This window comes from Sturnus vulgaris, chromosome 24 (genome assembly GCF_052056855.1).
Source record: "Sturnus vulgaris isolate bStuVul1 chromosome 24, bStuVul1.hap1, whole genome shotgun sequence".
In the NCBI taxonomy this organism is placed as follows: Eukaryota; Metazoa; Chordata; class Aves; order Passeriformes; family Sturnidae; genus Sturnus; species Sturnus vulgaris.
In genome coordinates, this window is record NC_142266.1 from 2255516 (window position 1) to 2271368 (window position 15853).

Genomic DNA, 15853 nt, shown 5'->3' on the forward strand with positions numbered 1-15853 from the left:
ATTTTAGAGCAAATAAAGAGTGTGGCAGGTGTCCAGCAGGGACTGAGGGCTGTGTGTGCTGGCAGAGCTGAACTGAAACTGGGGTAGAGTGGGATTCACTGGGATCTACTGGGATCATCAGCAGTGGAGTTGGCAGAGAGGGCAAGGCTGCAGCTTCAAAGCAGGACATGATCAGACCTAGGAGCAGCTGGGACCTCTCTCCTCTGGTGCCCTTAGAGCTTGTGAGCAGATTTAGCACAGAAATAGACCCTGAACATGTGTTTTGTGAGCAGATTTAACACAAAAATAGCCCCTTACATGTGTTTTGTGAGCAGATTTAACACAAAAATAACCCTGAACGTGTGTTCTGTGAGCAGATTTAACACAAAAATAGCCCTGAACGGGTGTTTCACACTCTGGTTTGTGTTTGCCTGCAGGAACCAGTGAAGACCTTTTCCAGGACTCTGAGGGGCGGGAGGGATCTGAGCCCATTGAGGAACACCAGTTTTCAGACCTCGAGGAATCTGACGACGATGACGACAATGAGGACGAGGAAGACGAGGAGGAAGAGGAGAGCCAAGATGAGCCAGCGCTGAAGCTGCCAGAAGGCAAACACGGCACCCCCCTGCTGCACTCCTCGGGGGGCTCCCCCTCTTCTCCAGAGGAAGGCACTGAAACATCCACAGCTCAAGAAGCTGCTGCCAGCACCCCGAAAGCAGGGGAAGGCCAGCGGGCCTCCTCCTCCTCCTCAGGGCTAGAGACCAAGTGGTCAGCAGACAGCAGTGACATTGCTGTGTGCCACAGCTTCCTGAGCCTCCACAGACCAGCTTTGACCTCCACCGAGCACCTGGCTCCTGCTGAGAGAGAGTCTGTCACAAGGCCACACATGTCCTTGGCCATGGACCTGTCGAGCTCCAAAGACACCTCCCCGAGGAAAAGGTGGTCCCCGAGCCAGGAGAGTGGCAGAGGGGGTGGCAGCAGCAGACCAATGATAGCGAGGAAGCATTTACTGACCAAAAACGAAACCTCCCCCAAACGCTTCTCCCCCACGGCAGAACTGTCCTCCCTGAGGTGCCTGTCCCCAGGGAGGGGGCTGTCCCCCCTCCAGCGCCTCTCTCCCAGGAGGGAGGTGTCCCCCCTGCGATGTGCGTCCCCAAGGCTCGAGCTGTCGCCCAGCAGGCACCTGTCCCCCCGGAGGGAGCTGTCCCCCCGGACAGCCCTCCCCCCAGATGGAGAAGTGTCCCCTGCCAGGCACTCGTCGCCCAGCAGAGAGATGGCATCCCTGAGGTACTTCTCCCTGAAGAAAGTCTTGTCTCCAGGCTGCTTGGAGCTGTCCAGGTATCCACCCCCTGGCAAAGAGGACTTGCCTGGCACGAGCAAATCAGCAGAGGACAAAGTTCCAAGCTCATATCAAGCCCAGCCCGGGATATTCTCTTCGATGCCTCTACCTCACAGGTTCTTTGGCAAAAACTTACAGCTCTACGAGTCCAAGCTGGTAAGTCCAGTGCCCTGCTGCCCTCTGGTCCCCACAGGGTGGTCTCTGATGCGGTTTTTGGTGAAGGCTGTGATGCAGAAGTGCACAGGGACGCTGTGACCACTGTCACAGGTGACCCAGAGAACAGGGACAGGGGACAGCAGTGGGTTTTGCACCCATTTGGGTCCTGCCCTTCTCAGTTGGAGAGAAATAAAGTTATCCCTTCTCCCAGGGGTTATTCCCAGTCAGTCCTGCTGGGACAATCAGCAAGAACAACCTATTAATGATTAATTGTCACTAAGAGCCTTTATTGTTCCTGGGAATTTCATTCCCATCCCTAAGGTTTCCTCTCGGGGGTGGAGCTGTGTCCATTTTCCAGGGGTCAGTGACCTGAGCCAGCTCTGCAGCAGCCCTGGCTGAGCCCCATGTCCACCCACAGGCAGCTCTGCTGCATGAGCTGCGGAGAAATGTTTGTTTAGACATCTCTTATTTCATCTCTCTTCAGCACAGAGAGGGGTTTCCCACTGGGTCCAGAACATTATTTAATCTCTCTGCTGGACAAATCAAATCCTGTGGGAAAAGGAAAATCGCCTGTTCCTCCCAATGCTGCAGGCAAGACTGACGTGGGCTTTGGTGGAATACTTCCCATTCCTGCTGGAGTGCCTGGCTCTGCTGTCAGTTGTGCTGATGAGTGTGAGATCCACTCGCTGTGGGGAGAGACTCCAGCCCTCAGGGACTGCACTGGGGACAGAGAGGGGCTTTTACTGAGGCTCTGCCACCCCTGATGCTGAGCCAGGGCTTCTCCAGACCTTTCTCCCATGCCCATGCTAACCTTCTGTCCTGTGGTGCCTCCTCCTTCCTCCTTCCTACTCTGAGTCTTTGTCTCACCTTCTCGGAGACTCTCCTTTATTTTAGGTCCAAACCTTGGCCTCCTTTAATGCTGTTTCCCTTTCCTGTCAATTCACTTCTTGTGGTGAATCTCAGGGCTCTGGGAACCCTCATCCTCCAACTCTTCTGTCAGGATAACTTCCCACTGCCTCTGCTTGGAGCAAATCCCCTCAGCTCCCAGATCCAGAGTAGGAGACAATGTTTTAAGCCCTGCTTGTCTGCCATCCCCACCTTTCAGCTCCTTTGTTCATATTTACTTTTTGGCTTTATTTTCCTGCTCCTTTTCTGCACCCAAAGCCACCACTGTTACTTTTCCATGTGTGTGCCTCCAAAGCAACAGCAAAACCTAAATGGAAAAATGCCCCTTTATCAGCACGACAGACAGCTGGGCTTTCATTGCAAAATCAGCATTCCTGGTGAGGCCACACGAGACAGACAGACCAGAGGAGGCTTTATCAGGTCTCAAACAGAGCTTGAAGATGATCTTAGCTCAGTTCCAGTGTCAGGCTTGCTGCCAAGTCTCACCATGACCATGTCTCTTCCCACTGGCCCTTGCTCAGGACAGTCTCTCCTCGTGGTGGTTGTTGCACCACTGAAATATTTGTTTGGGGTTTCCCAGCATCCCTGAAGTGACTTAGCCAAGGCTTCCTGTGGATAAGTGACATTTAGCAGTGTTTGGGCTTGTCACTGCTGATCCAGCACACATTACCTTTGGTGGCTCTTCCTTTTTCTCTTTCCTGTTCTCTTTTGCTGCTTTCCTCTGCTGCCTCTTCAGAGCTCACAGGATCAGGGAATTACTCCCCATAATCTTACAAAGAAATGTTCCCCCCAGTGGATCCTCACATTTTATCTCCAACCCCATCTTAATTGAAAGTTGATTTCAGTTTCTGTTGCTTCCTCTTCTTAGGAGTCCTGTGCAGGGATTTAGTTATAACCTCATCACTAATTAATCCATTTCTGTTTAGCCACATATCTCTCCATGATGTACGTTAGGAAACTATGGGAAGCACCGAGAGAGAAAGAGGAAAAGGTAAAATGTAGGGTCTGAACCCTTGATTTGCACAGAGCACCCCATGAGGGTGGTGGTGGGGACCCACTGCTGGGTGTGCTGGACTTGATGCCACCTCTCAATGGAAGCATCCCTGCACTCAGCAGCTGTAAGGATGCAATCCTGCTTTAGGAAAGCACAGTGGAAATAAATAAGTAAATAAATAAATAAATAAATAAATAAATAAATAAATAGATAAGCTCATTCTGGGCTCTCAGGAACCCCCTGCGCTGAAGGGATCCAAAGCAGCTCAGCTGGCAGCAAACACTGGCAGCTCTGCCAGTGTTTCAGAGGCAGCTCTGAGAGTAGGGGTGATGGTTTTAAACTAAAAGAGGGGAGATCCAGACTAGAGCTAAGGAGGAATTGTTTTACTCTGAGGGTGGGGAGGCCCTGGCACAGGGTGCCCAGAGAAGCTGTGGCTGCCCCTGGATCCCTGGAAGTGCCCAAGGCCAGGTTGGATGGGGCTGGGAGCAGCCTGGTCTAGTTAAAGGTGTCCCTGCCCACAGCAGGGGGTTGGACAAGATGGCCTTTAAAGGTCCCTTCCAACCAAACAGTTCTCTGATTTGATAATGATCCAGGCCTAGACCAAATCCCTGGATCTGTGCCCCAACACGCCACGGGCACATTTTTCCCAGAAGGGAAACGCTGTGGGTTCTGCTGCTCCTCACCTTCAAGGTTTGGGGCTCCACACGTCCCTCAGCTGATTGACCTCCCTGAAACGAGAATAAAAGCGAGCGTTGCTGTGAGCATGGCCCGTGTGTCGCGCTGACCCTGCTCTTCTTTTCCCCCGGCACAGAAGATGGAAGCCCGCAGCCCGCCCTGCTCCCCCGCGTGCCCCCGGCCCCTGCAGGCCCCTCACGACCCCCACGGCCGAGGGGAGGAGAATGTCTTCAGCCACCTCCCGCTGCACTCGCAGCAGCTCGCCAGGACCCCGTACCCCATGATCCCCATCGGGGGCATCCAGATGGTGCAGGCCCGGCCCAGCCTGGTGCCCGGGCCCGTGCTGGCCCTGCAGGCCGGACACCTCTGCCCCGCCGCCAGCGGCCTCGCCCAGCCCGGCCGGGCTGCCAGGACGGACGAGGAGCCCCAGAGCCCTGCAGAGCCCTCATCGGCGTCCGTGTCCCCCGTGGCCAAGGTGTCCAAGTACGCGCCGTCCCCGGAGCCGGCTCGCACGGGCGCTGGTTTCTCGGAGGAGGAGATGAGGACTAGCGAGCTCCAGCAGCAGCAGCAGCAGCAGCAGCAGGAGCGCGGGCCTGCGGCCGAGGCCGAGCCCAGCCCGGCGGAGCAGCCGCGGCCCTCGCTGTGCCCGGGCAGCCCCAGCGACCCCCAGGAGCCCTCGGCCAGCGGGGACGAGCCCTCCAAAGCCACGGGCCGGCAACGCCCGGGCAGCTCGAGCAGCCCTTCGGAACCAGCCTGCACTTTGATCTCAGCCCCCCTCAGCCACCCCAGCCCTGCTCCCTGCGGCCCTGGAGCCTCCCCGCAGAGCCCGGCCCACAGCCAGAGCACCCCGGTTTAGGTCAAAGTCACCGAAAGGTGCAGGAAACGCGGGGAGTGCTCAAACCTCCGCCAGCTGTTCCACCTTTAGGCTTCCTCTGTAAAATCAACAGACATTTGCAACACTATTTCCTTTAGTATAATCATAAGAAGCACTCTAGTGAATGACCAAACCCATGGAAAATTCCTGGTTTTCTTTGTCCCAGTCTGGTATTATCTCCACATGTATGCAGTTACTTGTGCCTTTTTCTATACCTTTTGTTGCTTGAAATGTACAAAACTGTTTGAGGCTGTGAATATTTTTTTAGAGTTTTTTGGAAAGGGGGTTTGTTAGACCTTGTCTTTTTTGCCATTTAGGTGTATGTAATCCTGGGCCTGAGAGATGCAGAAAGGAAAGGGTTAAGCATTTTAAAGAGGAAGAAGATGCACTGAAAACAAAAGCAAAACAGAAAAAAACATTTTTTTATATTGATTAAATGATTAAAAAAAAAAAAAAAAAGAAAAAACCCCCAAACCCTCGCTCCTGTGTACAGAAGTTTATGATTCATATTTATTACATGCTTTATTTAATTCTTGCAAAGTGCTTGGTTTTTTTGTTTTGTTTTGTTTTGTTTTTTTCCTCGCATCCCTATGGTTGTGCTTTAAACAGTTGAAACTGCTTTACATTTGAAAACCGTGTTTACCCTGACCTTGTGACTGAAAGTAGCACTTCCTTGAGCAGGGGAGGTTCGTTGTGTGCAGGGAGAGAAATTGTCCCTCGAGAAACAGGAAAACGAACCACAGGCACCCCTCCCTCCTGCAGAACCCAGCAAAGCACTTTTCTAAAAAAAAAAAAAAAAAAAGACAAAAAAAACTAAAAAAAAAAAAAAAAAAAAAAAAAAAGAAAATAAAAAAAGGTTCTTCTTCAAAGATTTACCTTCAAGAAGGTAGGAATGTAAGGAATGTAGAGCCCGTGCCAGGAAGGGTCTCTCGCTGGACGAGCCTCCTGCTTGCTTTGCTTTAATCCTCAAGCCCTGCCTGTGCTTGAGCCCTGCCTGGGCTGGGGGGGCCTCTGCAAACCCTGCCTTGGTGTCCGAGGGGAGGAACTCAGCCTTGAAACCCCTTCTCCCTCTGGCATGTTGGAGCTGTGGACAAGTTCCCCCCATCCCATCCAATCCTATCATCCCATCCCATTGATCCCATCCCATCCCACTGATCCCATCCCACCCCATCCCATCCCATTGATTCCATCCCATCCCATTGATCCCATCCCATTGATTCCATCCCATCCCATTGATCCCATCCCATTGATTCCATCCCATCCCATTGATTCCATCCCATCCCATTGATCCCATCCCATTGATTCCATCCCATCCCATTGATTCCATCCCATCCCATCCCATCCCATCCCATTGATTCCATCCCATCCCATCGATCCCATCCCATTGATCTCATCCTGTCCCATTGATCCCATCCCATCCCATTGATCCCATCTCAACCAACTGATCCCATTGATCTCATCCCACTGATCCCATCCCAACCAACTCATCCCATTGATCCCATCCTGTCCCATTGATCCCATCCCATCCTATCCCATTGATCCCATCTCAACCAACTCATCCCATTGATCCCATCCCAACCAACTCATCCCATCCCATCCCATTGATCCCATCCCATTGATTCCATCCCATCCCATCCCATTGATCCCATCTCAACCAACTGATCCCATTGATCTCATCCCACTGATCCCATCCCAACCAACTCATCCCATTGATCCCATCCTGTCCCATTGATCCCATCCCATCCTATCCCATTGATCCCATCCCAACCAACTCATCCCATCCCATCCCATTGATCCCATCCCATCCCACTGATCCCATCCCATCCCATCCCATCCCACTGATCCCATCCCATCCCATTGATCCCATCCCATCCCAGGGCTGCAGGAGGGCTCTGGGCTCTGCTCCTCCTCTCGGTGACTCTGGCTCTTGCTCTCACCTTTATTTATTTATTGTGTGGGACATCCCCAGCTCAGCCCTTCTAGTGTGGACAGGCCCCGTTTTTGGCTGTTTTTGGGAGATAAAAATTGGATGCTGAATGGTGAATGCTTGCAAAATCAGCTTGTTATGCATGTGCAGCAGCTTTTTCCAGAGCAGATTTTTCGGGATGAGCATCCTTGGCAGAGCAAAGACCTCAACTGCCGAAAAATCCGATACCAAATCCAGAGCGACCCCGACGGAGCCATTCCTCTGTCACAACTTTTTAAACCACAAAGCTTCAAGTTGTTTGCCCCAGCAGGTTCTTTACTACTTCAGAGGGTTTTCTGGTCTATGGAATCTGTACAAACCTTTTTTTTTTTTTTTTTTTTTTTTAATTTTAACAAAAAAGAAAAAAAAAAAAAAAAGATTAAATATTTAACCAGTGGACCAGTTCTTTCTTCTTTCAGAGCTGTTCCAGTTTATCGGGTACGTAATACACTTTTTAAAAAAAAATAAAAATACAAAAAAAAAATAATTAAATAAAAAGAATCAAATAAAATCCTGAATGAGAACATATTTCCTTGCCAGACTTGATGAGCTATGAACTGTTCCCGTTTCACGGGCAAATTATAGAAATTTTTAAATAATCTTCTGTCATTTTTTCTATTTTTTTTTTCCTCTTCTTGTAAAGGGAATTAAGTACAAAAAAAAAAAGATATCATGGAAATACCATTAAGGCTGTGACACTGACCAAAACAACATCCAGAACCCATTTATCCCCTAATTACCACTTTTATCAGGTTTCCCTTTTTCCCCATCTCTCCTTTTTTGGCCCTGAGCCTGGAAGCTGCTCCTGTTCACAGATCCAGAAGGCAGGAGCAGGGGCTGGAGCTCGGCTTTGTTCACTCGAGCTCTTAAGCACCAGCTTAAACCCTCCTCAGGCTTTAAGTGCGTGCTTAAGACGCGCTTAATCCCAAGGTGAGTGGGAGTGGAGTGCTCGGCCCGGGCTGGTGTGAGCATCCCTGCAAACCATCCATGAAATCCAGAGATTTCCCTGATTTCTGCCACTTTCTGCCCCTTGTCACACTCTTAATTTGATCCAAGGTAGCTTTTTGTATTTAATTTTACATATATATATATATATAAATATATATATGTGGTACATAAAAATACTGCAGCAGCTGTGTCTGGTTTTCTTGGTGCATTTGCCGTGAGTTTTGGGCTAGATCAAATCTGCTCAGCTTCTTTCTGTAACTGCATTTCCATCCTTAATCTATTTAGACTTTTTGTGGATTTTTTTCCCCCTCTGTCATTGTGGAAAGAGGGGGGGGAAAAAAAGCCCAAGAAAACCCCTAAATTTTTACATCGGTTTATTGATTATTTTGTTGTTGTTATGGGGTTTTATTATTGCAATTATCAGGATTTTTTGAATTGAATATTTCTGCATCTCAGCTGCGGAGCATCCGTGCAGTTGGTGTGTAGCCATCCAGATCTCTTCACCCAGGGCCAAAAAAAAAACAAACAAAAAAACCCAAACAAACAAACAAAAAAACAACAACAAAACCAGGAAAAGGAGTTTGGGAAAGGGCTGAGGTGCTCCCGGGGACATTCCCTGCCCGGATCCCATCCCCACCCCCGGCAGCCACGGAGCGGGGCAGGCAGGGACCGCTGCAAACTCAGGAGATGGGCACAAAAACTGAGTCCCAACCCAGTTTGGCTTCTGTGGCTGGGGTGAAATGGTGCTTCACGCTGTACCCAAGGGGCGAGAAGGCTCCCCCCGAATATAACTAATTGCTAATTAAGGGCTAATGGTCGCACTGCCAGCTCAGAGCTCCGGGGAGGGACCCGCAGCCCGCCAGCACCAGCATCTCTGTGTGCGGGCACGGCGGGTCCGGGCAGCCCCGCCCCGCCCGGGGTCACCTGCCACCCTGGGCACGAGTGTCCCTGTGCCCCGAGGAGCACAGGAATGGCACTCCCGGCAGTTTCATAGGGTTGGGTGCCATTCCCAGCCCTCACCGGTGGCTGCCGTCCCCAGCCGGATCCCCTCTGCTCTCCCTGTGTCACTCTCGGTGGAAGCTGATTGCTGGTCACAGCTTTCCGTGCCGCTCTGAATGTCTGTTCTGCCTGCAAAGCAGGCATGGAAAATCCCTTTTTGCTTCCCACAAGGGCTGCAAGGGTGGCTCTGTTGCTTCGCAGAGCAATTAGCAGGATTATTTGCCAGAGAATGTATTAATAATGCAAATAGGTAAATGAAAAAGCAGAGCCCAGCCCTTCCTTTCCAGCAGCAGGTGGAAATAAAATCCTTTGCTTTTCTCATGGCAGAGCTTCTCCAGTTTCGAATCCATGAGGGCACACGGCCTGGCTGCTCCTCTGTGGTGTGGCTGCTCCACCAGCCCCAATCCCACGGGGATATTTCTGTCCCTGCTGAGCAGTTTGGGTGGCTCCCATCCACACAGGTCCTGGATCACACACGGATGCTCTGGCAGCAGAAATCCTCCTGCACACAGAGGACTTGGCCCAAGCTCTGCAATCCCTCCCTGACTGTTCTTCATGCCAGAAAGCTCACGGACCTTCATCCTGAGCACCTCTGGAGTTTCAGGAGCTCCTTTGTGCTGCAGCAGGGATTTAGTTCCTAAATCGAGCTCGGGGTCTTGTAGAGCCAAGCAGACCATGGGATGAGGAGGGGGCTCCCCAAAACCACCGCATCCTCGAGGCAGAGCTCTGCCAGCTCGGATTATTCCCAGATCCTTGGCTGGATACCCGGGAGCTGCAGCAGGGAACAGGACCATAATGAAATAGCTGTGAATTTCCAGCTTTGGAATGGGAAATGTGGTTCCTCACCTGCTCCGAAGGGGTGACATCCCATCCTGCTGGCCCTGACATCCCAAATCCAGCCCCAAGCCCTGATCCCAAATCCAGCCCTGTCCGAGCTGGCCCAGCCCTGGGGCAGAACAGGTAAATCCCACCTGTGTCCACCCAGAGCATCCCAAATCCTCCCTGCTGGGGCTGGGGCTGGGGCTCTGCCTCTCCCTCCCCAACAAATCCACAGCTTTCCCTGCCCCGGGTTTTGTCCAAAATCCACAGGGACAGCACCTGAACAAGCAATATCCTCAGAGATTCAAATTATCCCAATTTCCGTGCAAAATCCTCCAGGATTTGATCTAGCCCTTCCCTGCTCTCCTTGCTTTTTCTTTGTTCATCATCTGCTTTTTTTTCTTCCTTTTCCTTTCAACATTTCTGTCTATTGCACAGTATTTACAAATAAAACCGTATTGTAAGTTATTTACAAAAAAAAAAAAAAAAAAAGAAAAAAGTAAAAAAGAAAAAAAAAATTAAAACATCAGTCCTGATGGCATAAAACCAATCTGTTTTCATTACTGAGATATGATGGCACTTACGATCACTTTAGTAAATGTAATGTAAAAAATAATTAATAATAATTAATAATAATAATGTGTACGCAAATTTAATATACATGGTCTCATGTAAGATAAATATTTGCCTTTTTTTCTAAAAGGTGTATGTATTCTGTAAGTGGAATAGTCTGTAGAAAGTTTCTATATGTTCTTAAAATGGCAATACATTCCAAAAAAATGGTACTGTAAATATGTACAGCGTCAAATGGAATTTGGTAGTTTTGCCTGTAATTTTATTTGAACTCCGGTTTCTACACTTGCATCTTGCAATGTCTGTATGGTTATATCAGTGCGAAAAAAAAAAAAAAAAAAAGCAGGTAAAAAAAGCACAGTCTGATGTAAAAACAACAACAACAACAACAAAAGTACAAAAAACACACAAAAAACAAGAAAACAAAAAAAAAAAAAAAAAAGAAGAAAAATACTCAGTATTTGATGTTTGTGACCCTTATTGTAAATGACATCTGTACTGTGAATGAGAAGTTTTTACAAGTATAATATTGCCTTTACTACAGCTCAGATTGTCTGCTCGGTCTGGGCATATTTTTAAAAAAACAGCATGTTGGAATAAATTTCAAAGTCCCAACATATCCCTGCATGTACGAGTGGCACTCTTTAATTCCCATTTTATTTCCCAGGTCCCTAGAGGCACATCTGGAGAAATCCTGGTCCTGCTGCAGCCACTCCATCCCTGCACAGCCCCCACTGCAGGGGAAGTGCTGCCCACAAGGAAATTGGATTTTTTTCCAGTTTTTCCTCCTTTTTTTCCCCAGATTTTTCTCCTCACAGAGCTGAGGCTGTGAGCAATGGATGCTCTGAGTGGGGTCTGCAGAGGCCAGGCTGAATTCCCACAATCCCAGACTGGTTTGGGTTGGAAAAGACCTTAAAGATCTTAAAGATCCAATTCCAAGCCTGCCGTGGGCAGGGCCAGATCCCACTGGAGCAGAGTGCTCAGAGCCTCCCCCAGCCTGGCCTTGGACACAAACTTGAGGGAAAAAATAGGATAATTATTAAAAAAGTCTGGAATTTCCCCCTTCCACTCTCTCCTCCCCAGGAACTGAGCTGCCCTGAGCCCATGAATTCCCTTTTTTCACCTGGAAACCTCTCTGGGCAGCTCCTGCCCTGCTCCCTTTCACCTCATTGGACCTAGGGCCTCAAAAACTTTGGGGTCCATGGTGCAAAATTTTTGGGGGATTTTTGGTGGGTTTTTTTGGGGGGAGAGGGGGGTGTTGGGGTTTTTTGGGGTTTTTGAAATCCCTCACTCATGGGTTTTCTCCCCGTGGTGTTCCAGCTGGAGCACCCTGGCTGCTCCCTGGCCAAACATCAAAGCCCGTGGCTGAATATTTGATTTCTCCAGGTCTGAATTCTGAGCTGGATGAGGGAGGTGAGCACAGGGCTGGGGGAGCTTGGCTGGTCTGTTTGAATTTCAGAAAAGCCACACGTGTGTGAAGAGGAGGGAGAGGTGTTGGGTACAAACCCCTGCCTCCTATCTCGCTGAGATCTGCAGGAATTCAGCAATCACTGCTTTTCAAGGAAGGAACTTCACCCAATTCCCAGGTCTCGGCTGCTCCTTGCCTCAGTTTCCCCAGCTCTGAGCTGCACGAGGCCAGCAGCAAAGCCCAGCCCAGCAGGGTGAGCAGGGCAGAGCTTTGGGGGCCACATGGGCTTTTCCTGGGCTGCAAAAGCTGACAAAGCTCTGGGTGCTGTGCTCTGCACCCCACTTGCTCCAGGGGCTTCCCACTCCTGCTGCTGCCCCTGGTGCAGGAGAAGTGGATGGAGCTTCCAGAAAAGCTGGGGATTTGTGTGAGGTGTGTGAAGATTCCACAATAACAGCTTGGATTTTCCTTTCTGGGGGTGGAAGGCAGCGAGCCCTGGCTGGAGGTGATGTTTGTTCCACTGCCACCCCCTCCTGCCACTGAGTAGAGGAATAATTCTTCCTTTAAAAGAAAAAAAAAAAAATAAAATTCCTGCAATGCTTAGAATAGCCAGAGCTGCCTGAGGAGGCTGCAGTTAAACCCTGCTGAGCTCCCAAACCTGGAGCCAATTTGGGTCACACCGAACTCCAGAGCAGCTCCAATTAATCAGGTGTCCCAAGAAATTCCTTCCTCCAAAAGAGCCTTTGTTTTCCTGACACAGAGAGCAGATATTTCCTGCCCTGGGGAGCCAAATGTGAGATCAAACTGCTCAGAATCCCTTGGCTGAGGTTCCAGGCTGGCTCCTCTGGGAAGTGCAGCCGTGTGGAGAAGGGAAGGTGCTGAAAACACTTCCAGAAGTTCAAACCACTGCCTCCCTCTCTCTGGGAGGCTGAAATTCCTGCTGTTCTCTGGAAATCCCTGAGTCCCACGGTGAAATGGTTGTTCCTTTTGCCCAGGTTCAGCCTCCCAGCAGCTCAGGAGCTTCAGAGGATTCCTTTCATAAAGAGAATTCCTTTCATAGCCAGGCCTTGATGTGCATCACAGCTATAAAAGCACCTTCAGAAATCTTCAGTCTTTGGCCCTTCATGGGACTGTCAGGTGAGGAATCACAGAATGGTTTGGGTTAGAGGGGACATTAAAGCTCACCCCACCCCACCCCTGCCATGGCAGGGACCCCTCCCACTGTCCCAGGCTGCTCCCAGCCCCAGTGTCCAACCTGGCCTGGGACACTGCCAGGGACAAGGCAGCCACAGCTGCTCTGAAAAAGCTGCTCCTGAAGGATTTTAATCCATCACCAGCCACAGAAAAAATTTCTTTGAGACCTGGGATTTGATGGATTTTGTGGAACACTATCCAGTGCCCCTGGTGCCTTCAGGAGCAGCTCTGGCTGTGCCTGCAGACCTGGTTCCCCTTGGAGAAACCTTTCCCAATCCCACCTCTGGGACTCCTTCCTCTGCACCAGCTGCTCTGGTGTGATCCTGCCTGGGCCTGGGGGTGCTGCAGGTCAGGGTGGTGTCACAGGGAGGGGGGCAGAGGGCTGAGAGCATCAGGGACCTGGCTCCAGGGATTTGGGATTCCACTGAGGACAGGGCTGAGAGGAATAGGGATTGGGTTCCAGGGATTTGGGAGGAGGAGGGATGGCTGGGGATGTTCTGCACAGAGCAGCCAGGGACAGCTGGGGACAGTGTGAGAGAGGTGACACAGCCCCTGTCCCTGTGGCCGGGGCTGCTCTCCCCACCTCGGCCAGATGGTTTGGGGCTGCTGCTCCCTCCCAGGAGGAGCTGCTGGAGCTGGAAGGGCTGGCACGGCCACCCGGGCTGGTGCTCGTTGTTATGACAACAGGAGGAGGCTTCGAGAGCAGAGAACAGGGAGGGAGGGAAGGAAAAGGGATCAGAGAATCAAAGAATCAAAGAACTGTAGAATCGTTACGGCTGGAAAAGACCTCCAAGAGCATCAAGTCCAACCTTTGACCGAATCCCACCATCCCCAGTGACCCATCTCACAAAGTGCAGCGTTCTGTGGGGCAGGAGGGGTGCAGGAAGGCAGTGAGGGAAGGCTGAGGATGGGCAGAGCAGGGGGCAGGGAGGGAGGGCAGCCCAGGGATGCAGGGCAGCCCCAGGATGGGCACCAGGACTGGGGCTGTGCCTTGCTCCTGACACTAAACTGGGCTCAAGAAGGGCCTGGCTGTGCCTGCAGGGCTGAGTGCCAGCAGCCCAAACATCAGCAGGGCTGGGATCTGGGCAGGGAGCAAAACCTGGGACAATAATGCCCAAAGCAGCAGCCTGAGGGTTACTGCAGCAGATCCCTCCCAGGGAGCCGAGCCCTGACCTCATCCTCCCAACAGGCATTGCTTGGGCAGGCAGCAAACCAAGAAATCACCTGGTAACAAACCAAGAAATCACCTGGTAACAAACCTGTGTCCTGCTGGGGTCTCCAGTGCCCCCTGGCAGCCTCAAAAGGGGCACAAAAAGAGAGGTGCAGAAGCTGCCAGGGGATGCCCGAGGTGTCAACCTGTGCTTTTCATTTCCAACTGGTGTCTCCATAAACACACAGCTCCTGTGCCCAGAGGATGAAGTGGAAATCTTGGCTTTCATCATTATGGATGCAAGCAGCCATTTCCTCTGGTTTATGGGGGAAACCCTGGAAGTGTGTCCCTGTGTGCCTGCCAGGAGGGATTAACAGCCCTGGGAAATACAGGAGTCTCCACTGCCTTCCTGGGGGACCTGCTCACATCCCTCAGGAACGTGGCCCTGACTCTTCCAAAGGGAGAAAAAGCAAAGTTTTCAATCCTAGATGAGATAAAGGCCAGAGTAACACGGCCTGGCTGACCCTGCTCTCCCAGCCTGGCTTAGCCTGTGATCCCAAGTGATCCATCAGGGAATGAGGGATGGGTTAAACCCTCCCAGGTGCTCAAGAGGAGGCAACACCAGCCAGACTTTGCTTCTGTGCTCAGGAGCTGGGGGGTCTGGGAGTCAAACCCATCCCAGACTGAAAGGACCCCGTGCCCTGCCCTTGGGATTCCCCTTAACCAGGTACCCAGCACTTTAAACCTAACAAATCCTGTGTGATGTAAACCTGAAAAAATTCCTATGTGATGAATTAGATTTATTCTTCCTGGAATTCCAGCTCAGCTCCACAAAGGGCATGGCTTCAGCAAGAGGTGGCAGAGGGTGAGCACATACATTGTATTATTTATCTCAGCAGCTCTTTCCCTATTTTCACTGCAAATTGCAGTTTAGGCCACAGCTCTGCCCAAGCTGTCCAGTCCTAAAGGAATGCAGGATTCCAGCTGGAATATTTGGGTTAGGAGATGAAATCCCAAACTCCCCGAGGGAGGGTTGGCTCTGTGGTCCCAACATTTGGTTAAACCTTTGCTCCTGGAGGCGTGTGAGCTCTGGGAATTCCCAGCACTGCCGTGCCACTGCTGCCTCTGGATTGTTCAGTCCCACAGCTCTTTTCCATCACACCTTTCTGCTCCTGGAATCAGCTTGTTCACTGAGAATCCAACATTTTCACTATAAAAATAGATTTCTTTGCAAAAAGAGCTGGAAACCGTGACCTTATCTTTCCTAACATATGAGAAAAATGAAGGCTGCAAAATGTGTTATTCCTCTGAGCTCGTAACTTTGGAGACACGAGGCCAACAGGGCCCTGTGTGACACCGAGCTCCAGCAGAGAGCTCTGGTTTTAAGATCTCTGTAACCCATTAGGGTGCAAATTCATGAAAGGAGTCGGGCTAGATAAAAACCAGGTGGTGTTTGAAGGTGAGTATTGAGCTCGAGGAAGGGATTTTCATTTCTTTTTTTACAAGCTCTGTGCCCGTGGCTTTTGGCCTGGGATGTGGGTGCTGCTGGGCTGTCACTCAGTGCCAGCTGGCAAGGGACAAGTGTGGGGAGAGGAGGGGATGAGGGTTATGGGGAAGGAAACCAGGATGGAGGGAGGGATGGATGGATGGATGGATGGATGGATGGATGGATGGATGGATGGAGGGAGGGAGGGATGGATGATGGATGGATGATGGATGGATGGATGATGGATGGAGGGAGGGATGGATGGATGGATGATGGATGGATGATGGATGGATGATGGATGATGGATGGATGGATGATGGATGGATGATGGATGATGGATGGATGGATGATGGATGGATGATGGATGATGGATGGATGGATGATGGATGG

General features: G+C 50.7%; 1 protein-coding gene across 6 annotated transcripts in view; it reads left to right on the forward strand.

Moving 5' to 3' along the window:
* The window catches only part of HIVEP3 (HIVEP zinc finger 3), a 267897-nt gene extending 257050 nt beyond the window's left edge, over window positions 1-10847 (forward strand). For all 6 annotated transcript variants that reach the window (XM_088178525.1, XM_088178522.1, XM_088178523.1 and 3 more), the window contains 2 exons: window positions 417-1474; window positions 4186-10847. In XM_088178525.1, coding sequence (XP_088034651.1) covers window positions 417-1474; window positions 4186-4905 — 1778 coding nt within the window. In that variant the 3' untranslated portion in view covers window positions 4906-10847. The remainder of the gene's footprint in view (window positions 1-416; window positions 1475-4185) is intronic.
* Window positions 10848-15853: the final 5006 nt, after the last annotated feature.